At 46.4% G+C, this 27460-nt stretch overlaps 1 protein-coding gene across 3 annotated transcripts in view; it reads right to left on the bottom strand.

Annotated features, from left to right (window-relative positions):
• LOC114660455 (serine/threonine-protein phosphatase 2A 55 kDa regulatory subunit B beta isoform) overlaps positions 1-27460 on the bottom strand; it is a 201691-nt gene that overhangs the window by 48820 nt on the left and 125411 nt on the right. Inside the window, exon 1 of one of the 3 annotated variants that reach the window (XM_028813157.2) lies at positions 24332-24684. The exons of the other annotated variants lie outside the window; for them this stretch is intronic. Within the exon in view, the coding sequence (XP_028668990.1) occupies positions 24332-24401 (70 nt within the window). The 5' untranslated portion in view covers positions 24402-24684. Of the gene's footprint in view, positions 1-24331; positions 24685-27460 lie in introns of those variants that run through there. 3 annotated transcript variants of the gene reach the window in all.

Here is a 27460-nt window from a genome sequence, read left to right as displayed (position 1 = left end):
AATTCCCAACAAATGGCAGGGTGCAGGAGTGAAGGTGATGCCCGTAGAGAGTCGCCACTCGTTTGTTATTAAACCTGTAAGGGAGCTCAGACACTAGAGGGCGGTGTAGTGGAGGATACCATCAGTGCTGGCGTTCAGACACTAGAGGGCGATCTGCTTAGGGACATTCATGGTGTTAAAGTGAGGCGGACATTTTGAGGCCATTTAGCTCGTCTCCCCAATGATGGCGCTGGTGAGCAACGACGATTAGCACACGCAAGGGAGAATTCCACTGCGTAACAAGGCTGAGCCGACACGACGACAGATGGGATATAAGAAGAATAATTCTTCACATTTATATAGCGCTCTTCTGACCACTCAAAGCACTTCAGTGAGTGGGCAGCCACTCCAAACACCAGCAATGTGCAGCACCCAGCTGGATGATGCGATGGCAGCCATTTTTGCACCGGTGACGCTCACCACACATTAACTATTAAAGAGTAAGAGAGAGAGAGACCGCCAATCAGAGTGGGGGGGATGATTAGGGGGCTGTGGTGGGCAATCTAACCAGGACATCGGGGTACACCATACTGTTTATGAAGAGTACCATGTTTACAAGGGCAGCACCATATTTACAGCATGGTGTCCCCCCCGTCACGGCACTGTGGCATTAGGAGTCACATTTAGACTATGGTTGCCCCCCCCCCCAAAGTAACTAAGCCAAATGTGAATTTATCAACAGAATAATGGAATAATGACAGGGTGGGCAAAAGGTATGACAACGACCAGGGGGTGACACAACAAACACCCCCAGGCCCATCCTGAACAAAGGAAGTCACTGCGGCCACCGCACTTAACCACTGGGGGAGGAAGAGCAGTCGATGTCAACCTGTAGGGGGCACCTGTGACAACTGAACCGTGTGGTTTGAAGGACAGACGGGCACAACTGAGTGAGAAGACACCTGGGCAGTGTGGGCAGCCCCTGATGATCAGTGAGGTGGGCTCCTCCGTGATGAACGCCCCCCCCCCCCCATGACATCCCGGATTTAATTGAGAGCGATGAAATGTTTCTCCCCGGACCCTCATGTGTTTCTTTTCTTTCCCCATCAAGGTTCCTTGCCAGGCCAGGATAGAATAAATCAAGCAGGGCGGGCTGCTGACACAGCGCTAGGCCAGGCTGTAATTTCATTTCTCAATGCGAGTCTCGCCGTGGATTTCGTGATTAAATGCGGCAGCACATGATAAACGGGAGCAGCGCCGTGGAGCAAATGGAAGCAAATCACCCGGCGGTTCCTCCTGGGGTCATCCCTCAAGACCCCCCCTCCCCCCCATCCCAATGTGCTTAGTCAGCAAAAGCTGAGTCTGCCGACCTCTGCGAGCTGAGCGCCCCCGACACGCAACAAACATCAGAAGAGCAACGGCAACTTGAAGGAATCAAACATGGCGGACAGGTGAAAGGAAACGCCACAGTCTGAGGGGTCCGGTGCTTTGGGTTGGATGAATGGGAAAGGCGCTATATAGAGATGAGCGGAGCTGATCCGGGCTTCATCATTCCTTACCCTCCATATATGAGGACGGCGTCACGCGGGGGTCAAAAATGTTCTAAGACGGTTTGAGCACTTCTGGGGTGACCTCCATCTGTCTGTCTGTCTGGCAGAGAGACAGGCAGATGGATGGCCAGAGAGAGAGAGAGAACAGACAGATAGATAGATAGATAGATAGATAGATAGATAGATAGATAGATAGATAGATAGATGTGAAAGGCGCTATATAATAGATAGATAGATAGATAGATAGATAGATAGATAGATAGATGTGAAAGGCGCTATATAATAGATAGATAGATAGATAGATGTGAAAGGCGCTATATAATAGATAGATAGATAGATAGATAGATAGATAGATAGATAGATAGATAGATGTGAAAGGCGCTATATAATAGACAGACAGATAGATAGATAGATAGATAGATAGATAGATAGATAGATAGATAGATGTGAAAGGTGCTATATAATAGATAGATAGATAGATAGATAGATAGATGTGAAAGGCGCTATATAATAGATAGATAGATAGATAGATAGATAGATAGATAGATACATATTTAGATGTGAAAGGCGCTATATAATAGATAGATAGATAGATAGATAGATAGATAGATAGATGTGAAAGGCGCTATATAATAGATAGATAGATAGATAGATAGATAGATAGATAGATAGATAGATAGATAGATAGATAGATGTGAAAGGCGCTATATAATAGATAGATAGATAGATAGATAGATAGATAGATAGATAGATAGATAGATAGATAGATAGATAGATAGATGAAAGGCACTAAAAGATAGATAGATAGATAGATAGATAGATAGATAGATAGATAGATAGATAGATAGATAGATAGATGTGAAAGGCGCTATTTAATAGATAGATAGACAGACAGACAGACAGACTGATAGATAGATTATACTATATAACAGATAGATAGGCAGATGAAAGGTGCTATATAACAGACAGACCGGGCCCAGGCTGGACTTGAACCCGGGTCTGTGCAGCTGTAATGCAGCAGTGCCAACTGCCGTGCCATCCATAACATCTTTCGGCCTGTTTGTGTTTCTGAGCTCCTTTCAGAGGATCAGACTGCCTAACCTGTGACGGTGGCAGGTGGGTCACCAACTTGTCCTACTGAGTAGGAATCCCATATGCTGACACAGATGTGTTGGTGGGTTGACGCAGGGGTCACCGCTCAGCGACTGTAAACAAGTTTGCTCAATCCGTTTGGCTTAAAAGACTGAGTGAGATTAGCCGGCCCGCTGAGCTGCGCTGCCCTCGTTCCAGCCCACGGGACGAGAAGCCAAACTCAACACCGCAGTCACCTGTTGAGATGACTAACTCAGTGAATGAAACAGCAGATGGGCCCACCATTAGAGGTCCAGGCACCAGCGGACCCCCTTCTTTGGCCTTTAGCAGCCCCACCTGCAGCTTCTTTAATCCCCCCAGCGCCTGTCTGCAGCAGGATTTGTCAGACTGGAGGAGAAATGGTGGAACTGCGGTGGTACCCTCAAACATGTCCATCGGACCCCCATGAGAGGGTCTCCTCTAGTCTCATCCTTCTTGTCTGTTTCTAACACAACTCACTGCATTATTAAAAATCAACAACAAACATCTGTGCATCCATTTTTAGCTCACTTTTCCAGTTCAGGGCTCTTCATGGTGCCAGCCCCCCACTCAGAGGGCCAAAATCCAAATATCCAAATGGAGCCCGAGTCCTTACTGGGCTGGCCAAACCCAATCCCCCGTAATTAAGCCGTTTCCAGCAGACTCACTCAGGGAGGTGGAACTCAAGCCAACAAAATCCTCTTTGTGAAAGACGACAGCTCAGGTCAAGTTGGCTGCTCCTCCAGTAGCCTCAGCTGTCACCTCTGAGTCGGTGAATGTCATGAGGGGTGGCAGCCAGTCAAGTGGGAGGGGGGGTTTGGGGGGGGGTCATCCATTGTTCACAAAGCGCACCGCCAGGGACTCAACAGATGGAGCTGCCTAATTTGGATTCAGCCGAGTCCCCAAGGCCCCCAAGTGCTGACAGGGGAGTGTCATCTTCAGCCCACAGACAAAAGCCCCTCAGAAAAGGGACGTCATCTCGGCACAAACCTCGGGATGAAAAGCTAATGGGGGCTGCTATGGCATCCTGCGGTTTGTTTTAGCTGGCCAACTGAAAGGAATTTAGGGTTGTGGAGAAGAACAGTGAGGCGCTGGACCACGGGATCGGAATGTGAGGACCACCAGTCAGCGCAAACTGTGGCATGAAAACGTCAACTCTGAAGTTTAAAAAAAAATGACGAGAGACAGCACCACAAGACTACTGATTATATAGCGCCTTTCATATCTCATGTATATAGCGCCTTTCACACCTGTATAAAAATGACACAGTGCCTTTCATACTTCTCAGTCTGTTTCTTAAATATTGCCTGTAATCGATTTGCAGCACTTGTTATGAACTGCCTGTCACGGTCATCTTCCTTATTGTCATTGCTATTGACATTCTAACTGCCACCGTCATCAGAATTAGGATCATCAGCAACATCGCTGTTATCGCCATGCTTATCATCGTTATTATCATCATCGTCACAATCATTATTCTGTCATTTTAATAGCATTAATGTTGTCATTTTATCGTCACCACCTCCATCACAATCACTAGCATCACCACAGGCACTGTCCTATTCATCATCATCATCATCATCCTCTAATTTCTAGTCTGACGCCCTATTCAACAGACTGTATATTAGCTCTTGTCTTTACTGTATGTATTGCCTTTCACATCTAAATGTACATCTATGCTACACTCTTGATTATTATGGCACTGGAGACTGGAGGTGTGTTTCATATTAGCCAGACGTGCAAGTTACAAACGTCACATGAATACAATTGTCATCACCTTCATCACAACCATCACCTCTGTCACCTTCATTATGAAAATCACTACCACCACCATCATCATCATGAATACGATTGCCTTATCATTACCATCATCATCACCAACACTATCATTACAATCTTCATCACTAGCCACCTCATCTTCACAGAGTATTATTATTAATAAAATCATCTCCAATGTTATCACCACCACCATCACCATTATGATTATCATCACCGGCATCATCACTCTTACCATCCTTATCATTACCATCATCATCATCATCATCATCATCACTACTATCATTACTATCTTCATCACTAGCCCCCTCATCTTCACAATCAGAGTATTTATTATTAATATAATCATCGTTGTTTTCACCATCACCATTATGATTATCATCACCGGCATCATCACTCTTACCATCCTTATCATTACCATCATCATCATCATCATCATCATCACTACTATCATTACTATCTTCATCACTAGCCCCCTCATCTTCACAATCAGAGTATTTATTATTAATATAATCATCGTTGTTTTCACCAGCACCATTATGATTATCATCACCACCATTATCATTCTAACCATTCTTATCATTAACATCATCATCACCACCTTCATCACTAGCCCCCTCATTTCCACAATCAGTTTTTATTATTACTATAATCATATCCAACATTATCACCATCATTAATATGATTGTCATCATAATAATTGCCATCATCGTCACCACCACGATTATCATTACTATCTTCATCACAAGCCCTGTCATCTTCACAGAGTTATTATTATTAATATAATCATCCCCAACGTTATCACCACCACCATCATTATGATCATCATTACCAGTATCATCACTCTTACCATCCTTATCATCACTACTATCATTACTATCTTCATCACTAGCCCCCTCATCTTCACAATCAGGAGAGTATTTGTTATTAATATAATCATCTCTGTTATCATCACCACCATTATCATTCTTACCATCCTTATCATCACCACCTTCATCACTAGCTCCCCCATCTTCACAATCAAGAGTTATTATTATTACTATAATCATCTCCAACATTATCACCATCATTAATATGATTGTCATCATAATAATTGCCATCATCGTCACCACCACGATTATCATTACTATCTTCATCACAAGCCCTGTCATCTTCACAGAGTTATTATTATTAATATAATCATCCCCAACGTTATCACCACCACCATCATTATGATCATCATTACCAGTATCATCACTCTTACCATCCTTATCATCACTACTATCATTACTATCTTCATCACTAGCCCCCTCATCTTCACAATCAGAGTATTTATTATTAATATAATCATCGTTGTTTTCACCAGCACCATTATGATTATCATCACCACCATTATCATTCTAACCATTCTTATCATTAACATCATCATCACCACCTTCATCACTAGCCCCCTCATTTCCACAATCAGTTTTTATTATTACTATAATCATATCCAACATTATCACCATCATTAATATGATTGTCATCATAATAATTGCCATCATCGTCACCACCACGATTATCATTACTATCTTCATCACAAGCCCTGTCATCTTCACAGAGTTATTATTATTAATATAATCATCCCCAACGTTATCACCACCACCATCATTATGATCATCATTACCAGTATCATCACTCTTACCATCCTTATCATCACTACTATCATTACTATCTTCATCACTAGCCCCCTCATCTTCACAATCAGGAGAGTATTTGTTATTAATATAATCATCTCTGTTATCATCACCACCATTATCATTCTTACCATCCTTATCATCACCACCTTCATCACTAGCTCCCCCATCTTCACAATCAAGAGTTATTATTATTACTATAATCATCTCCAACATTATCACCATCATTAATATGATTGTCATCATCATAATTACCAACCTTGTCATTACCATCATCACCACCACCACTATTATTATCGTGACTATCTTCATCATTAGCCCCCCATCTTCACAATCAGAGTATTATTATTATTATTATTAATGTAATCATCCCCAACATTATCATCACCATCATTATTCTTCTTTTTATCATTACTATTTTTTTTTGGTTTGCTGTATTAATCCCCAAGGAGCCCCCTTTTGGTGGTCAGAGCGCAGGGTCCACCATTGTACAGCAGACCCCTGGTGCAAACTTTATTATTGTCACTATCATCATCTTCACAATCTCCACAGTGTCAATGTCATTATCATTGTTATTTTCCTCAATGTCATTATCCTTACTGCCACCATCATCACCTTCATCATTATGACCCTCCTTATCCTCATTGCTAAAATCATCATCTTCATCAACAGCAGCACTACGCTGAAGGCTCTCGACATTGTTGGACTGTCACGGCTGACAAGCCCCTTTAGTGTTGTGTGGTCACCGAGGTCTGCGCCCCCTGGAGTGGCAGATCAATGGAGTTGCCCGCATTTTTTTTTTAAAAGGGGGTCTGGAGGGTATGCTCCAACTATCAGGGGGATCACACTCCTCAGCCTCCCTGGGAAAGCTTGTGCCAGGGTACAGGAAAGGAGCCTCAGATCCAGGAGGACAAAGTGGGTCCCGTCCTGGCAGTGATGCGAGTCATCAGGTTCCTGGTGGGCACACGGCAGTAGGTCTACATGTGTTGTGTTGACTTCCAGAAGGCGTATGGCTGTGTTCTTCAAGAGTTTCTATGGGGGGTCCTAGACAGCATGTGGTCCCGTGACCCCTAATAAGGGCTATTGGGTCCCCTGTAATATCACAATGAGTGCTGAGTCAGGAGCGCCCCCAGAGTGTGAGGACCACCAGGACTTTGTCTCCGGTCCCGTTTGTGATTTTCATAGTCAGGATATCAGGGTGCAGTCCAAGAGGGGAGGGGGGCCAGTTTGGTGGCCTTAGAATTACATATTTTGCAGATGAGGTGGTCCTGTTGAACTCCCAGCAGGCATTGGGACAGTCAGCAGGGGTGAGGCCATGGTCCTCAATATGAATAGGGTGGACTGTCCTCTCTGAGGTCCTGCCTCAAGTTTAACTACCTGGGAGTCTTGCTTATGAGTGACCGTCACCACTGCCACTCGCTCACTCGACCCTCTGCAGGGCTGAGCCCAAGATGGCTTCCTCCAGGGAACACTCGAGAGGACTTTGTGACGTGAGTGAAGCTGTCACCACAGCCACCTTGGGTTCACGTCTAATGGTGACACATTATGACACCGTGAGGGTGACCGGGCGGTGTGACCTCCTCTAATTATAATCAGTGCGCACCCTCAGTGCATGGCCAGGGACAGAAGAAAGGAGGCAGCTACTCACAAAACCGACGCCCACCACCTGGCACAGCGACGCCTTTCCAGAAGACCCCTTTGTGAGGGCAACTTTAAAACAGGAACTCATAATTAAAAAAAAACAACAATAAGCATTCACTGGACCCCCCAAAAAAAGACACCACCCCCTCCCCATTTATGATCAACTAACATCCAAATACTAAAAAACAAGAACACGAGTGGGCAAAACAAACCCCAAGGAGACTGAATTGACAGGCTGCTCTGTCACTCGAGTTTCATTTGGTCACCGCTGTATTTTGATGTCACATGTACTTTGATTTTTAAATGTTAATTATGTCTTTTCATTTTGTCCTTTCTTGTTCCTTTGTATGTCGAGCCTGAGGAGGCGGGGCCTCCCAGTGCGAAAGCTGTGGTGACCACCGGCAGCCAATAGAAAGAGCGGAGACCCTGCTGTCCAGTGCAGGGTCACCATGGGGGGGGGGGGGGGGGGGGGGGGGGGGGAAGGTCACATGTACAGAGTTCGGGGACACTCACGTGCCAATCAACACACAAGACGCTGCCACCACCCTGTGACAAGTGACGAAAACTGCCTGACCTTGAAACCGAGGCCTTCAGGGGAACTTCCCTTTTACTGTATAGCACTATTAGACAGTGTCTTTTATATAGCGCCTTTCATAATGCTCTCCCTTATGTAGTGCCATCCACATTTCTCTGTTGGAGCAGCTTCCAACGTATTTGTCTGTCTGTCTGTTATATAGCGCCTTTCATATCTATCATTGAGATCAAAGGCCCTCTATAATAGACAGATATGAATACCCAATGTAACAAATATACAGAGAGATGAAATGTAAGGATGGTGCACTCTACTACACATCTCTGAAGTACTTCCATATAGTGCCTTTCATATTGATCATATGTTGTATGAATATCAACGGAGATATAAATGTATATATTTATATATATCTGTCTTTCATATCCTCTTGTTCTAAAGTGTCACCAAAGTGTCTCTGCTGTAACAGCTTCCATCATCCCCCTCTGTCTATTATATTGTGCCCACCATATCAATCCATCTGTCATATAGCGCCTTTCATGTGACTGATATGTTATAGAGTTCCTGTCATATACATGTATCTGTTATATAGCACCTTTATTAAAGAGTGCCCTCCACGTCTGCCTGTCTGTTATATAGTGTCTTGATCTGTTTGTGATGTGGTGTCGTCACATCCAGGTCTGTGCTCTCCCTTGATATCCAACAGATGGACACTCTATGACAGCAAGCCAGACTGCTAGGAAAGGCGCTATATTCAGTATATGTCTGTTGTTTATTTAAATTTACGTTTTGATTTCTAGAAATTGGTGGACTTGTGCTCTCATTTCTTGATTTCTGGTTTTCAGATTTTGTCCTTTTTGAATTTACCATTGTGCCTTTGGTCCTCTTCTGGCTCAGATGTCCACCTGTCATTTCTTTCTTTTGTTTTGCTCTTTGGGCTAAGGTTCGGTTTCCCAGGATTTAGCAGGAGCCCTGAGGCCTCGTTTATGAGAGTTTAGCACCGTGCCCACCCACAGCGGCCCACTCAAACTACAAGCTTCTCTTTACGGAATGTAAGAGGAGGTGGGACCCTCAGGACATAACTGTGCACAGAGGGTCCCATCGGGACTTGAACTAAAGACGCAGGCAGCACTATCTGTGTTTTCACCTGCTGAAAAAAAAATCAAAGTCCACCCAGCTCAGGGGTCTGCTGCCTCCGACAGGCTTGACATCTCTCAACTTAACATGGGCACCTGACAGCAGCTGACTGGGGTCCACGTAGGCCGCTGCCATCTCCTCTGCTGCTCCTGATCGAGTGGCGGCGGTGAGCACGCGTTATGGGAACAGACAGAGCGATGGCGCCTCACCCGTCTGTACGTCACGCCTCATTAGTCAGCAAATTTATGAATGGAGTTGTGTGAAAAGAGGGATGAGACCACCAGGTAGAGCACCTCGGGCAGCCGAGACCAGAAAAAGAAAAGGCCCAGCCATACACATAGATAGATAGATGGTGTAGTAGGCAGGATTAGATAGATAGATAGATAGATAGATAGATAGATAGATAGATAGATAGATAGATAGATAGATAGATAGATAGATGGTGTAGTAGGCAGGATTAGATAGATAGATAGATGGTGTAGTAGGCAGGATTAGATAGATAGATAGATAGATAGATAGATAGATAGATAGATAGATAGATAGATAGATAGATAGATAGATAGATAGATAGATAGATATGAAAGGCGCTATATAACAGATATGAACAGCACTGTTTTAAACAGTTTATGGAAAGTGACATGTAACAACAGATTGATGGAAGGGTGCTATACAATAAGTGGAGAGACATACCATATAATCCACATGAAAGGCACTATATAACCGACAGATGCATGAATTGGAAAGGCACTGCACAGAACAGAGATGACGAGCAGTGCAGTATCACAGATCAGTAGGTCTGAGAGGTGCTATACAATATATGGACACTCAGCTGGTAAAGACACACAGTATGACACTAAATAAATACCAAAAAATAATAATAGACAGGAAAGGCAGAATATAACTGATCAACAAATATTGAAGGCACAATGGAATGGATAACAGATTTGACGGTCACTAAATCACATATACACAAATAGGAGAGCCAGTATGCAGAAGAACATGAAAGGCACTATAAAGCAGAACAACAGATAGAAACAGCATACATAACAGACTATGCAAGTCATTCTACTGTAGAACTGACACATACAGTATGGTGGTGCCATATGCACTGTACTGTATAGTACTTCAACAGATACAAAGATAGCAACCTCAGACTATAACAGCTTGAAAGATGAAGAAAGGTGCTATATACAGACTTACAGTACAGATAATGAGGTTAGTATATAACAGATAGGAATGGAAATTGGTAAATAATACAGGGATTAGGAAAAGCACTATATAGTAGTTTGAGAAAAATAATCTGAGGCTTTATTAAAGATAAACAGATATAAAAGTCATAATGCAATAGCCAGATATATAAATGAAAGGCACTACATAATAATTGCATAACTAATGTAAGATGCTATAACAGTGTGACTGACAGACACAGTATACTGGTCACCATGATCGACAGATGATGAAAGGCGCCATATAAAAGCTTGATATTGCAAGTCACCATAGAACTGACCGATATGAAGTGCGATGTACAGTACAAAAGACAGGCAGGGAAAGCGCTCGACTGATTGATAGGAAAGGCCGAATACATGGGATAACGAAAGGCACTTTATAAAAGCTTGACTGATAACGCAGGGCACTATATAATAGACAGTATCCCATTAGAAAGAAGCCACAAATTTTCACGCCTTTTCTTTCTCATTGCCATTCCCTGAATGTCACTATTGTCTGTACCTGTGACCGCCATGACCTTATAAACAGCATGAGGTGCCCAGGCCGACTGCCAACACTGCCGCCTTTACTTCCGGCCCTCCGTGTTGCCAGCTCTTTGCCAAAGTCTTTTCTTTCCAGAGTATTCCATTTGCATAATGAAGTCAAACTCGGAGTGCCGGCGACAAACAATGAGCTCAGTTACATAAGAACACCAGCGTGAAGCTGTCTGTGCCCATCTCATCCGCACTCCTCAAGGGGGGTGGGGCTCGACTTGCCCGACGGCATGCGCAGATCCGCAGGCATTGAATAAATCACTCGTCTCCTGCACATCCATCTATTTACGCATCGAACACCCACACGCTGATCCCTGACCGCCTGCTATGCCCAAATTCCAACAGCACAAAAAAAAAAACTCAGCATGGCAGCCCACCTGGGAGTGGCACTCAGCTCTGCTGGAGAAGCCGAAGGCAGTCAAAGCTCCGGAACATTCTGATACGGCAGGTTACTCCTTTACCTTCCACAGAGGTGTGGACCTTCACTATCAAGCAAGGAATTTTTAGGGTAATAAACGGGCAACTTGAAGTGTCACCTTGGAGCCACTCGACGCAAAATGGCAAATCTGCGAGTCACGGTGGGGACTAGGGGGCGTTGATTTAATGTGAAGGAGGTGAGGGTTTGCTGTTTTTAGACCTGAAGCCCGCCCTGCTGCCGTCTCTGTGGTCCTCAACTGTCCGAGTTACTCGTCCTGAGATCAGGCGCTCCGCACTCTCCGCTGTCCATGGTGCTGAAATCTGCCGCTCGCTCCGCTAAGCGCTCTCTGTAAGTCGGGGCTCTCCAACCTTTTTCCCCTCTGAGAGCTCCTCGTGTTTTCTGATGTTTCTTCTCATCGCTCATTCCAACCCAAACAAATTGAATAAGCTCGTTTTGCCTAAACATTTACAGAATGTTGGTGTCCACAACTCACATTTTGCATTAAAACCATCCATCCATATATTATCCAACCCGCTATATCCTAACTGCAGGGTCACGGGGGTCTGCTGGAGCCAATCCCAGCCAACACAGGGCGCAAGGCAGGAAACAAACCCCGGGCAGGACGCCAGCCCACCGCAGGGCGCTTGCATTAAAACAACACAAAAAATATTGAGTTCACCTGCAAGTGCATTTCGTATGTCTGCATGCATTTTCTAGTGGATCTCACACTATTGAATTAAAACAAAACAATGCAATTCCAAATCCACAGATATGACGCATTCCTTTGTCATTTTGTCACATGTCACTTTATTCAGAGGTCCAGTCGCATGTGTGATGTGTTTTTTTTAGTTAGTTAGATGACTGGCACTGAGGTGCACGGTGGAGTGGAGCCCCTCAGGTCCACTCTTATGGAGTCATTTAGATGTTCGTCTGTCAGTCTTGTTCTGAACTTTGACATCATGACATTGGTGACATGACGTCACAGAGGTATGGAGACCCAAACAAAGCAGACATTTTCAGAGCTGCTTGGTGAAGATTCTTCTAGTTATCTGGCTCTACTAAGCTCCAGAAATGCTGTTGAGACTTTAACTGCACGTTATTTTGAAGGTTTACTAATATAAAAAATATAAAATCCAATGTCTGTCCGTCTGTCTGTCTGTCCTCTTTTAACTACTTCACGGATTTAGATTGTTTTTTTTTTTTTCTAGAATTTGCTTGAACATCCATCCATCCATCATCCAACCCACTATATCCTAACACAGGGTCACGGGGGTCTGCTGGAGCCAAAACAGGGCGAAGGGCAGGAAACAAACCCCGGGCAGTGTGCCAGCCCACCGCAGGGCGCACACACACACACACTAGGGACAATTTAGGATCGCCAATGCACCTAACCTGCATGCCTTTGGACTATGAGAGGAAACCCATGCAGACACGGGGAGAACATGCAAACTCCTCATAGGGAGTACCTGGGAAGCGAACCTAGATCTCCTAACTGTGAGGCAGCAGCGCTACCCACTGCGCCACTGTGCTGCCCTTGCTTGAACATTCCGGTTGTTTTTGTGACTTCTCTCATTTTGCTGTGTATCACAGTTTGCTTGTGGTTTCGATTTATTTGCACGAATCCGAGATTGGGGTGTGGCAGGGGGCCCTCCTCAGCTTTGGGGCGTTTACCTTAACTCCGCTTAGCTACCAAACGAGAGAACAATTGAATTCAACTTTGTTTGATATTTAAAATCAAGTGTTAATGAGGTCTTGATGAGTTTGAGTCTGGATATAAGTGTCTGCCGCATTGAAAAGAGAGATTGTGGATCGTGACTTGGTGTTAAAAGGATCGTGATACGGTCGTCCACCCCTAATTTGACTCATCAAGTTTTCAGATTTATGTAGGATTCATTAACCCTTTGGCGAGCTACTTGGAAACGGGTTGCCAGTTACCGGTCACGTATTGCTCTAACGCTTCACCCTCCGTGATGGCTGTCCGTGGTCCTGAACATCTCCCGGTTACTTTTCTTTGTGGACTTCCTCTAGCACTGCTCTCTCTCTCTCTCTCTTTGAGACCCAAACATTAAACAATACGTCGGATGCTTCATCTATTGAGTTATATGCCTTAAGTGTGACCTCCTTAGACTTCACGTATGGTGGGGCCACCATAGAACTACCAGTTAGCTTCCGAGCGCTGCCTGTATGTGGCCATTGACCAGATGTGGTGTTCAACTCCTTCAGTTGCTGTGTCACATCGTGAGAGTTTTGAGTTTCTGAGTGGATAATTGCATTGGGCTTACGAGTCCCAGACATGGCGACCTTCAGAAGAGAGCCAGCACCTCCACTCCACTAGCTATGGACTACACAGGCCTGAAACCCATGTGTTATGGCTCAAAATGCAAAGGAGACCAGGGAGATGTGATTATAAAAAAAACTCTGCCAGGTGCATGCCAAGCTGCCATGCCCACTGGACAGCACATACCAAGTGCCCCTGTAGAAGACACATCTGCTGGACTGGGGTAAAGCATGGCTGGCAGTTAGGGTGAGGATCTGGATGAGCCAAGTTAGTAACAAGTTGTGAAATGCCACCACCTGAACACCGTCACCCTGCTCCACCGCCACCTCCCCATCATACAGTTGAAGTGGCTGCCATCGCAATATGAGGGCTGAGGCAGTGGGCATGATGGCTGGAGCCCACCTCCTGCTGGTGCACTGGCGCAAGGCCTGGACCTCAACCCCACCCGATGCACACACCTGACGCACACAGGACCCTCGGCCCTAAAACGTTTCACTCGTTGCTTGTCTTATCTGGAGACATTGTGACCACAGGTGCCTCACAAGACCAGGACACTGTCAGGTGGAAGGAGCTCTCCACCCAAAACGTGACCCTTTTGTTATGTGTTATGACCAAGAAAAAAGAAAATAAACAAATCTCACATTTTCATGGAAAACATTTCTGATGCGAATGGCCTGAGTGGGGGGGACTCGGACTGAAGAGCAGCAAACAAACTCAAAATGTTCAAATATCAGGTATCCAGGGGTACACTCGGGCCCACCCCAAAAGTGCCCCTTTTGCTAAAATACTGTTAAATAAACAGTTTCTATAAGATCTTAAGTTTAATTTGTTTGGTCAAACCAGGGTTGTGGAGGAGGCTGGAGCCTACCCAGCTGGCATAGGGCACAAGACAGCAACAAACCCTGGAACAGGATGGCAGACAAACAGAGAGTGAACACACACTTGGGCCAATTTAGCTTCACCAAGTCACCTAACCTGCATGACTTTGGACAGCGAGAGGAAACCCAACGGAGGGACATGGAGGACTTGTGATGCAAACCCTGGTCTTGTTACTATGAGGCAGTAGTGCCACCGCTGTGCCAACATGACGTCTTTAATCTCAATTTGCTTAAATGGAAATCCCTCTTTGCTCCCCGTTATTATCTGCCTGGCCGCTCTGGTCTTTGTCTAATTGTGCTTTCCCATTAAGTGTTCTCCACGGTGCCAAATCCAGCTTGCCACTCTTCTCTAACTTATTTACCCCTCTGTGCCATCCTCACTGGCTGCTCTCCGTGGTCCACAACAGTCATGGGTGTCTTCTTTTTTTTTCTCCTAACCCAAACTTGCCCTTCTTTGTGTCTTTGAGGGCCATCCTTTGACAATCATCAGAATTTTCCTCTTGGAGATTAATGGACGACTGTGAATGGCGTATCCCCCTCGAAGTTTTGTGTTTCTGATTATCAGAGCTGTAGGGGGGAGTGCCCCCCATTCAAGAAATGGCACATAGTGGAGTAATGTTGATCGCCTAGCAACAACCCACGGTGACCCTTCACATCAAAACAAACGTCACCCAATGCCACTAAATGTAAAAGTGACTTGTGACCCTTCACGACCCAACTGTGGAAACAAGCGCAGCCCATAGTTTAAGAAACCAGGGGTCCTCAACTCCGGTCCTGAAGGGCCTCAGTGGCTGCAGGATTTCATTCTAACCTTTTTCTTAATTAGTGACCTTCTTATGAATTAATTTTAATTGACTTTCTTTTTTAAGATTTGTTCCACTGAATTGCTTCATTTCTTTCCTTCAATGGCACCCAAATAAAAATGACATGTGAAGTGAGGGAGCCACCAGAAGACCACCTAAGTCAGGACCTCAAACTCCAACCAATTTCACTCCAACCATTTGCTTAATGAGGCGCTGAGTCTTGTTGTTAATTAAACCCATTCTTTAATTCCATGGCTTCCTGCTACTCTCATTGTGCAATAGCAGACATGTCCAACATTGTGGATTTTCCCTTTTCCAAGAGCTCTGTTTGTAGATCTCAGCAGATCAGCATTCCTGAGACCTTCATCTTTCTTTATTTTCAGATATTGTATGATGGTCACAGTGTGCTGGTCCTGTTTTGGCTCATTTTGTATCTCATTAATGTTTGGTTGCTAGTTTAGGGGTCTTAGTCTTCAAGTACAAGTCAATGAAATTTAATTGAAAAGAAGTTCATTAGCAGCAAAAACAGGACACTAATTAAGAAAAGGGTTAGAATGAAAACCTTCAGCCACTGAGGCCCTTCAGGACCAGAGTTGGGGACCCCTGTTCCAGACTTTGAGTGCTCCCTTCAGTCTGTCCACGGTCCTGAAGTCTGCCCAGTCGCTTTCCTCCGGACTTTGTCTCGTGCGCCACTCTCATTGTTGGTTCTCCATGGTGCGAAGTTTGTGTTTTCGCTCTTACAGAGGAGCAGCTTCAGCAACAGACTGCTGTCACCGTCCTGCTCCACTGAGACTGAGGACATCGTTCCTCCCCCACACTATGTGACTCTTCAATTCCACCCGAGGGGGGGAGGGGGCGGGGGTAAACGTTAACATTATACAAAATTACTGTTTGTTATACCTGCATTTTTATTACTCTTTAATTAATATTGTTTTTATCAGTATGCTGCTGCTGGAGTATGTGAATTTCCCCTTGGGATTAATAAAGTATCTATCTATCTATCTATTGTGAGGGATGGCCGACAGTTTATCCCGGCCAATACCCCCAGGCCGCCAGATGGAGCCATCCCTGCAAAATGGAGGGGCCCCGAATTCCAGCAGGGCATCATGGAACTTGGAGTCTTTCATCACAGCCCTGCTGGATACTGTGGAGGCCGCCAGGGGACGCTGTAGGGAGACTCAAGTACTTATATTTTCCATATAATCCCAGTCACGGGTACAGAAGGAATGACGTACTTCTGGGTTGAAGAAAAGGAGTTTGCGTCTGAAGCAGAAGTGCTGGGAAATCACACAGGCTGAGGGAAAGAAGCACTTCCGGGTCAAGAGATATAAAAGGACTATGGGAAACCCCACAAAGCTGAGTCAGGTTGGGAGGAAGGGGCGGCACAGTGGCGCAGTGGGTAGCGCTGCTGCCTTGCAGTTGGGAGACCTGGGGACCTGGGTTCGCTTCCTGGGTCCACCCTGTGTGGAGTTTGCATGTTCTCCCCGTGTCTGCTTGGGTTTCCTCCAGGCACTCCGGTTTCCTCCCACAGTCCAAAGACATGCAGGTTAGGTGGATTGGTGATCCTAAATTGTCCCTAATGGGTGTGTGTGTGTGTCCTGCGGTGGGTTGGCACCCTGCCCGGGATTGGTTCCTGCCTTGTGCCCTGTGTTGGCTGGGATTGACTCCAGCAGACCCCCGTGACCCTGTGTTCGGATTCAGCAGGTTGGAAAATGGATGGATGGATGAGTTGGTAGGAAGGGTGACTGAGCTGCTGGGTGGATTGGAGGAATTGTTATTTGTATATTATCGATTGTTTATTGAGTATTGTGGAGTGGAGGGTGCTTTGTGCACTGTATAATTATAATAAAGTCAATATTTGGACTTTTATCTGGTGTCAGTACGTGTTGTCCGAGGGTTCAAGGGGACGATAGAGCCCCCTATCTGTCATACTATCCATCTATCTTTCTGAGCTCTCTCTGCTTCACTGACTGCTCTCCATGGTCCTGAACAGCGCTGGATACTCTTGTCTAGAAGTTATGCGCTGATCACTGTCCATGGTCCCGAAATCTGCCTTGCTGCCATTCCCTAGTGCCTTCATCCTTGCTGATTGCTCTCCATGGTGCTGAACAGTCCAAGCTCTCTGGATATTCTTTGGTTCTGCTAAATGTCTTTTTAGAATTCAGTATTCAGGATCTGAAGTGGTGCTGGTAGTCACCACTACTTTGTGCTGGCACTCCCCTGTGCTACCCATAGCAGTTCTAGCACTTAGCGTATGAGTGTGTGGCACTTTGTTCCAACAACCAACCTCAGTCATTTTCCAACCCACTATATAATAGTAATAATACATTTTATTTATATAGCGCCTTTCCCATGCTCAAGGCACTTCACAGCCTTAGAAAAAAAAAACAGCAGGGTATATGTAACCATGGGATCCTAACTACAGGGTCATGGGGGTCTGTTGGAGCCAATCCCAGCCAGCACAGGGCACTAGGCAGGAAACAAACCTCGGGCAGGGCACACACACATACGCAACAAGCACACACTAGGGACAATTTAGGATTGCCAATGCACCTAACCTGCATGATTTTGGACTATGGGAGGAAACTGGAGCACCCGGAGGAAACCTACGCAGACACGGGGAGAACATGCAAACTCCACGCAGATAGGACCCAGGAAGCGAGCCTGGGTCTCCTTACTGCGAGGCAGCAGTGCTACCACTGGACCACAAACCAACCTGTATTTAGAAAAACAATCTGTCATTTCACAGAGCCTTCACACTTCCAGGTGGCACCGCACTGCTAGTTTCAATTGTCCTCAGACAAAGCAATAGGGAGTCCTGCCGCTTCAACCACTGGCAGTACGGAGACTAAAACTTCACACAGCAGTCCGGGTAGCGCGGCTCTAAGGGAGTTACACACATGAAGTCCTTGCTGTCCTCTGATTTGCTTCACTTATCTATTAAAGTGTAACCCACTTCTACTCGTGCCTATCACGCCCTTGTGATGTCAATTCATTAGGTGACATTGGGGGCCGTCATTTGAGGGGTGCCATTTATGAAAGATCAAGGACGCTCACACCAGACCACCCTAATCCCCCCAACCGCCTCCCAAGCCAAATGTTGAACTCTGATGATGCTGAGTCGGCGCTTTAAACTGTGAACGGACCACACAACCGGGGGGTTTGGGGAAAACGGGTTGGGGTGTGTGACCCATAAAGTTCACGGCATTTACACAAAGGGCTTTGCTTTGTGCTACTAAAGGGGGGGGGTGCATGCGCTGGACACTGACAACCCCCCCCCCCCCCCCCCGGATGTCAAACTCTGATGATACGGCGTGGGCACAGTCACCCACTGGGGGCTGGCTGCCTTTCCTAAGGTTTCTACCATTTTTTCCCCACAAGGGTTTTTATTGTGAGTTTTTCTTTGTCTTCTTAGAGAGTTTGGGGGGGGGGGGGGGGGGGGGGGGATGTCTGTTAAAGCCCATTGCAGCACTTCTTGTGTGATTTTGGGCTCTACAACAAATAAATTGTTTTGTATTGTATTGCTGTTTATGCAATGTGCATGCTGTGGTCCTTAAAGTCGGCAGTAGAAACACAAAGGGGCACACAGTCTGGACATGGACAGGGTCCACCTCGCCTAGGGCTCCAAGTGGGCTTTGATGGGCACTGCCAGCTGCTTTATGTAAAACAATAAAATGCCACTTCTATAAAACAGGAAGCACATTGAAAGTCGCTCCTCAGCATTCGACTAGAGGGGTCAAGCAGAAGCCCCCTGTTCTGGTTAGAACTGCAGCTCATATCATTCCCAGTAGTCCATTCCCAGTAGCCATGGCGGAGAACAGAACTGGGGTACATTTAATGAGCTTTAAAATGAGGAGAAGCCATTGGTGCCACATAGTCACCTGACGCTTCTCCATGGGGGTCTTTGACGACTGCATTTCCACCTTTCAACTGTTCAGCCGGGGCTCCAATGTCTCTTGATGTTAACTTTGCTGATCTCTTTGTATCTTTTTCTCGATGCCATGGGTTTTGTGGGTGGTCCCTCAAAGAGGCGGGGCCAATGTCCCATCCCTCAACCCTTATAAAGGCATAGGAAAGCCCCCAGTCCTTTGCGGTTCATTGTGCCTGCGCTTGGTTGTTGGTGAGCTCTCCTGTGCCACTGCTTTTTTTTTGTTCTGTGGTGGGACTGCGTTTTGCTTTTAGGATTGTGGTGGTGGGCAGCAGCTCGTTAGGCCAACGAGGCAAAGCTGGCGAGAGATGCCAAGGGAGCAGGTGGAAGGGAGGGGGTCCCAATGTGGTGTCATCCAGATAAGGGCTAGGTGCCCTGGGAGCTATGCCCAGCAAGGAGGTTGCAACTTCTGGTCCGTGGGTGCTGGTAGAGGTGGCAGAGCGAGGGGGTCCCAATGAGGACTGGGAAATGTGTCGATTTTACCTCCCCGTGTTGGCTTTTAACTACTTGGACTATGAAGTTTGTCTTTTACCGTCCATGGCAGAGCCCCGGAGGTCATCATGGAGTTTGAGTTGACGTATTTATTGGAATGCACTGGCACTGCTTTGGCACTTGGGACAGAAAATAAAACGCACAGGGCACTTTAGTACCCCACTCTGGCTGACTGTGCCCTCATTGCAAGGCTCATCCCCATCCCGGGTGTCAAGTTTGTGCCAGGCTGCTGGAGCCAACCCAGACCATCACAGACTCTGCTGACTGAACATAGCCAGGCCACTGACCCCTCACCATGAGAGTCACCACAGGAACACAAGACCGCCATCAAAATACACGGAAGGAGAGACGAGGAAACCCAAGCAACTGGACCTGACAAAGAGTCGCTGAAACATAACCAACGGGTATCCTTTGGGCGACGCCAAATCAGAGGCCCCACCTGCAAATGGAGAACATCGGCAACACTCAACCTGCCAGAAGGACCCCGAAGGCACACAGGTGACTCAATCAAGGAGAACATCCAAAGGACTGCAGCGAAGGCCCCTTCAGGACCCCAAAGCTCTGCCAGCTGAGCACACAGACGGATGGCCAGGACCGGGTGGAAGGACAGAGAGAGAGCCATTATTGGAGTCACTATCTCCCCGAGCCACTAGAGGGCAGCCCTTCCCTGGGCTGCTACTGCACAACGGGTCCCTGCAGGGCATGCTGGGAGTTGTAGTTTGGAGTAGCTCTGTTGGGCTCTGCAGCTACAGCTGAACCCTTAGATGAACGGCTTCTGCCAAACCACGGAAGGGCACTTCTGGGGGGCATTAAAAAGGAGCCGCTTCACCACCAGTCCGCGAGCGAGAGTCGGGAGAAGGTGGAGGACCAAGCTTGTGAGGAGGAGGAGGAGGAGGCGAAGAAGAGAAAGAGAGAGAGAGAGGAAGAAAAGGGCCGTGTGCTGTAGTGGTTAGTGCTGTGAAGTGGGGAGCAAAAGAAAAACGATAACCCACTGCGATAATCTGGGGTCTCAGTCTGTCTGTGTCAGGGTGCTCAAGGATGGGCAGGAATCAAAGTGAGAGATGAAAGCCAAGAGTTCAGAAATGAAGGCGGATAGACACCAAAGACACAAAAACAAAATGAAATCACACAGCACGTCCCACCTCGAGTCGCCCGCTTTCACAGTCACGGCAGTGGCAGTGCCACCCCACATCACTCTAGTGGGCATCAAGGCCACTGCCAGGAGATGGATTTGTGACATAATAGTAACAAAAAATAAAATAAAGTGCCTGAGGGAGTCTCAAATCACAAAGTCAGCGTCAGAATGAATTCTTTAGGAGTCGAGAACCCGTAAGAGATGTGCACATGGATTGTCACCCAAGGGGGGCACAAGACAAATCAATAAAAGAAACCAATCCTGACACACAGAAACTCCACGACGGGCGAGTTTAAAGAACAACTTAGCGCCCTGAGCCTGGGAAAGGCGCTATATAAATAAAACGTCTTAACTCTTTGGACCCCGCTAAGTCTACAGTGTCTGCCACAGGGCAGAATGAACACCAGACCTGCAGTAAAATACGGAGGGCTGGGGTGTCTTCAGCTTGGGGGAGAAAGAGACGAGTCAGTCAGCCTTCAGGCCTGTGAAAGCAAAAGGGTCCAACGGAACAATCTGCACAAAATGAAAAGATTGATTTTACACGAAAATGCCACCTCGGCAGGTAAGAGCACAAAAAGCACAGAAGGAGATGCCACCGACAAAAAGGGACCGTCCAGGGGCAAACAAGTCCCACTAGAGACAGGCAGTGAAAGGGTTAAAAAAAAAAAAAAAAAAAAAAAAGGAAGAGGTCAGTAATAATAATAATAATAATAATAATAATAATAATAATAATAATACGGACCAACACGGCGCGTACATGCAAGGCAATGCCTTCAGAACTGGTGGCAGACACAAAATCCAAGAAATGGTCAAAAAGTCGAGGAAAAGGTCACCAAACTATCAAGAGAGAGCAAAAATCCTCGCGAGAGCTCACCACCAGCCCAGCGCATGCACAATGAACCGCAAAGGACCCCTTACTCTCTTTGGGTTGAGGGCAGTTACCGTGACAACAGCAGACAGGTGGCCCCGCCTCCCACAGAAGACATGGAACACGACAGAAAATCCGTAGAAACAGAGAAAACAAAGGATCAAGAATATGAATTGAAACATTTGAACCCGGGCTCAAGCCGTCTTAACAGCATCATAGGCCCCCCGGGCAAAGTAGAGCACTGGGACCCCTGTTTTGATATCAAAATAGAAACATACATAGGCATCAAAAAAAAAAAAACATGATGACTCCCCATGCTCGTGGGCAAGTGCCCAGCATGCCCAGTGTGCCCATGTGTTAAGACGGCCCTGCCCTGGCTGAAGCATGACACGTGGTGGGGGGGGCTTTGGAAGACCTGCCATTATTGAAAGAAACAGGAATCGAGCACCTGGCCAGAATATTCTACAGGTGGATGTCTGAAGTGCCACTGGGTTACTGACTTCACAATAGAAAAGTGGGTGGGTGGGCTGCCAGCTGGCCAAGGACCCTCGTGGACTCTGACTTGGACTTCCTCTCACATGATCTGAATCTCCACTGTTGTCGACTGGCCACAGTTCTCTGATTAACTGTTTCCACTTATGTTTTGTCCCTGTGTGTCTTCACACATCATAAATTCAGAAATGCGGAAGATCTGCACTCGCGTTTTAACAGTGAATTGTTCACAGCACTCAGCACCTGCACTCCGTGAACAACGCTATACAAAATTAAAAAAAAAAAGTTATAATTATAATTATGCAGCAGGACAAGGAGCCAAACTTGATCCTGCCAGCTGTGTGAAAAAATAATTGCCCCCCTAAAGTTTCAACACTCGCTTGCTGCCCAATGCTTCCTGTAATCTTCTGTCACTCATTCACGCATTGCCCGTTTTATTTTATTTTTTACTGTAAATCAGAGACATCGGCCGACAACTGAATGGCTCAGCAGTGCAGTGGCCAAGTCAAAGTCCGGACTTGAACCCGCAGAGGGGACCTGATGAGAGGCACTCGATGATTGACCAACATGTCTGAAAAGTTGGGCGCCGTGAACGACTGACCACCACCGATCAGAGAAAGCAATCAGCGGCAAGCCAAGTGCTGAAATGAATGGGGGGGGGCAATTACTTTTTCACACTGGATAACTTTGTTTCCTTTTTCTTCTTGAATAAGGAAGTTCGTGATGTTGAAGATGCATTGTGCTTTCCCTTTCTCTAATTTTGCACTCGGTTAGAAGTTAAGGCTGCAGGTTCAAATCCCACTACTGACACCTGTGTGGCCCTGAACGGGACACTTCACCTGCCTGAGTGCTCCAATTGGAAAAGTAACAGAAATGGGACCAGCTGTACCTCAAATGCTGCCGGTCGCTTTGGATAAAGACGTCAGCCATGTATGTAGTAATTCATTGAGGAGATTAGGAAGGGGGCAAACACTTTCTCACAGCACTGCATCATGGAAATATTAGTATTATGATTAATATTATGATAACTCTTCTATTTTGCCCGTGCAGACCCCCCCCCCCCAATACTCCCGCACATAACCCATAAAGACTCGCGTTGCGATGCCCCCCCAACACTTTAGCACCTGTCTTTGGACAGCGCAGACTTTCAAACTTAATAGGGCGTGGAGTGGTGGTCTCTCCCGGGCTGGGCCTGTGACGTTTTAAAACCAATTAACCCAGACCACCAAATGAGTTTACCTGCTGGTATGGTAGGGGGATTCGCAATTTATGGTGGGAAGTGAGCAGCGCATCCCTTTGAGGGAAATTGTGGCGCTGCCATTACCGTCCGGGTATCCGGATACTGCTATTGAAGGCAGGTACATCTGCCCTGGCGCTTCAGAATCTGCCACACACACACACACACACAAAGTCCCTGCAATGCCAGTAAACGCTGATGAATTATTGATGGATCCTCCAAAATGAATTACTGCAGGTCAGCACACGTGGCACCCCGTCCATTGCGCTTATCCTTTGGGATGGCGGTCCTCCACTCTCCCGACACCGGAGACCACTTTATACATCACAGTTAGACCCCTCTGTCCACTTGAGTGGTCAAACCTCCTAAATTCAGACGACCCCGTCTATGATTAAACATAAAATAATGAAAGAGAAAAACGCAAACGCCGCTCCCCTCGGATTCCTCTCGAACCCCGCTCCTAATTCTCAGTTAACTTTTAAGTTAGAAATTCTCGACTTTCCAGGGGTCGGCGCTCCCGTTAATTGCTAAAAAAAAAAAAAAAAAAAAAAAGTTCGCGTCCGGTGAAAACTTCAACTACGGAATGCCAGCCTACCAGCCTGCCGCTCGGAACCCATCGCCCCGAAAAAAAAACGCAATGCGCACTGTAAGTGAAGCCGGCGTACCTTCGGTGGCATAGTTGTGGTCGCGAAGGAAGCTGCTGTTGATTTTGCGGGAGTCCGTGTCCTCCTCCATTGACAAGGCGGCGTGATCCTGCGGCGGTCAGAGCGCTCTCCATGATCCCCGGGTGGTCCTGTAGGGTGGCATGACTCCGTCTCTCTCTCTCCCCCGAGCCGTTCAATGCGCACGCCGGATGGACTGACGGAGACCGAGAGAGCCGCCGTGCGAGCAAATCCTGAAGGTTACACTGCGTCAGGATGTGTCCGGCGCTTCGCGGCGGCGGCTGCTGCATTCCAGCCAGGCTCCTCCCGAACGACTGCGTCAGCGGCGCGCGCTGCTCCTCCCGTTAAGCTCACAGAGCCGCCCGCCTGCGCGCTCGCGTCTTCCGGCACATCGGCGTTTGCTGGTGCGCATGTGAGCTCGGCTTCATTACGCCGGTCAACTTCGGCTCTACGCACTCTGGACGGACCGGTCACTGGCCTATCGGGCCCATTTTCATTAGGATTTGGGCTTCAATTGGTATTCGTTAATAACGAACACAGCATAACGGTTTAGAACCCCCCCCCCCCCCCCAACGGGTGAGAGACGGCAGCGCTTCCCACCATTCTGGTTTCTTTAACTTCGGGTATGGCCGCTGCTATCTGTGGGTCACTGGCCCAGTTAAGTCACAATACCTTCGCTTATTGTCGCGCCTCAGGACTCGGCGCTCGCAGGTTGGTCTGGGCAGCCCGTACTGGTCCCTCTGCATTGACACACTCGCCATTCGCCCCTCTTCTCACATTCCCATTTTACTTCGTAGAAGGTCCACCCAAAGTCACATCGCGGCCAGAATTTAAACTCGATAAAACCGAATCCATCCCGTAGTCACAAAGCGGAACACACGTGGGCTTCACTTTACCGGGTTACGTCCTGAGCACCGACGGTCAGCAAAGCAACACCAGAAGAAAACAACGGACAGCCTTGGAACTGGACAAGAAAATGGACGGATGAATTACCGTGGACGAAAATCACAAGAAACGACAGAAGATGCTGAGAAGGAACAACAATGGAGAAGCTCGAGCTATAGGAGCGGACAGCTGGACCATCGATACTTTAAGAAACCACCTTCCTCTTATACAGCGCCTTTCACATCTCCCTACCTACATGTCGCGCCTTTCACATCGAGACACTTACCTGCTCTCCTTTCTACTTCACTAACCTCTCACGAAGTGTCTGTCCTGTTATGTGACACAATTCATATTCCTCAATTGACCTCCCTCTTATGCTGTGACTTTTTATTAATATTTATTTTATTATTTTTGTATTTTTTAATAATATAGGGTATTTTGCATCTACCATATCAATTATAAAGCCTCCGTCGTATTAATCTATCAAATATATAGCGCCTCTCCTATCAACTTACCTACAGTACCAACTTGATATCTATTGCCTCCTCACATCTACCTACCTATTTATTGGATTTTCTTATTATTACACAATGGCTTCCTGTCTCTCAGATGGCCTTGTTCACATCTACCTGTGCTGCATGACCTTCTTATTATACATCTACCTGCCTGTCAGTCTGTTACGCAGTGACGCACCTTTTCTACCGACCTGCCCACTAAACGGCGCCCCCTTATCTATTCGATGGCCTCTTTCACAGCTCTCCGCCAATCAGAGCGCACCTTTCTATTACAGGGCGTCTTTCCCATCCGTTATAAAACACCTTCCATATCGAATTATCTGTTAACCTATTATATAGTGCCTTTTGTATCTGTTATAAAGCACCTTCCCAATCCATTTAACTATTAAATAGGCTTTTCTATCTATAACGCCCTTCATTATAATAATAATAATAATTAATTACATTTATATAGCGCTTTTCTCAGTACTCAAAGCGCTATCCGCACAGGGAGGAACCGGGAAGCGAACCCACAATCTTCCATTAATATCCATTCATCTATTATATAGTGCCTTTCACAGATAGAAAAGATACTTTATAATAGACATATAGCCACATAACCTGTCAAAGACAGAGAACAGAATACATTTCTAAATATTCGATATCTCTTGCCTAACGTGCACCTTCAGCTCCTGTCCTTGGTGTCCTCGTGCGTCTCGACCTGTCCTGCTCGTCACTTCCTCTCTCGATTGCGTCTCCATAAAGCCCACTCGTCATACTCTGTCATTTCGAGGCACGCTGCCCACCTCCTGTCTGCTTTGTGACTACCACCAGTGATAAACGGACCCCCATTACCCACTGCGACCACCTCATTTGTATTCTTGTTAATACGTCCAGTCTTTGAAGGCGACATTTGCGCTGCCTCTTTCAAACATGTCACCAAAGTCAGACTGAGCAGTGAGACTGCGTGGACAGACAAGTCACTCACACACACCTAACCATTTTATTACATAATAGATTAATATAGACCTATTATATAGCGCCTTTCACATATATGTACCAGTTATATAGCGCCTTTCACATCTATGTACCAGTTATATAGCACCTTTCACATCCATTATATAGTGCCTTTCCATCCATCCATCCATTATCCAACCCGCTATATCCTAACTACAGCATCACGGGGGTCTGCTGGAGCCAATCCCAGCCAACACAGGGCGCAAGGCAGGAAACAAATCCCAGGCAGGGCGCCAGCCCACCACAGTAATGCCTTTCTCATCTATTATATAACACGTTTCACATCTAAGACAAAGTGCCTTTCCTATGTATGTACCTGTTATATAGCGCCTTTCACATGTATTACAAAGCACCTTTCCTACTTCTACCTCCCTTCCATACAATGCCTTTCGATGGACTAAATTGCAGCTCCCACGTCTCTGTGACACAATCTGTCCGCATGTTTCTCCATCTGTCTATCTACCTACCTATTCTAAGGTGTCATTTTCTCTACCTACCTGATAAGGTAACTTCCTATGTATCACACAACCTCATCTATCTATATATTCCATATTTCCTATTATATAGCGCCTTTCACGTCCATCTACAAATTCTGTATTTCCTATTATATGCCTTTCCCATCTACCTCCAAATTCTAGATTTCCTATTATATGCCTTTCCCATCTACCTCCAAATTCTAGATTTCCTATTATATAGCGCCTTTCATATCTATCTGAGGGTCTCTTAATCTACTATA

This window comes from Erpetoichthys calabaricus, chromosome 11 (assembly GCF_900747795.2).
Source record: "Erpetoichthys calabaricus chromosome 11, fErpCal1.3, whole genome shotgun sequence".
NCBI classification, from domain to species: Eukaryota; Metazoa; Chordata; class Cladistia; order Polypteriformes; family Polypteridae; genus Erpetoichthys; species Erpetoichthys calabaricus.
Note: the sequence above shows the minus strand (reverse complement) of the source record. Positions and strands in the feature narration are given on the sequence as shown.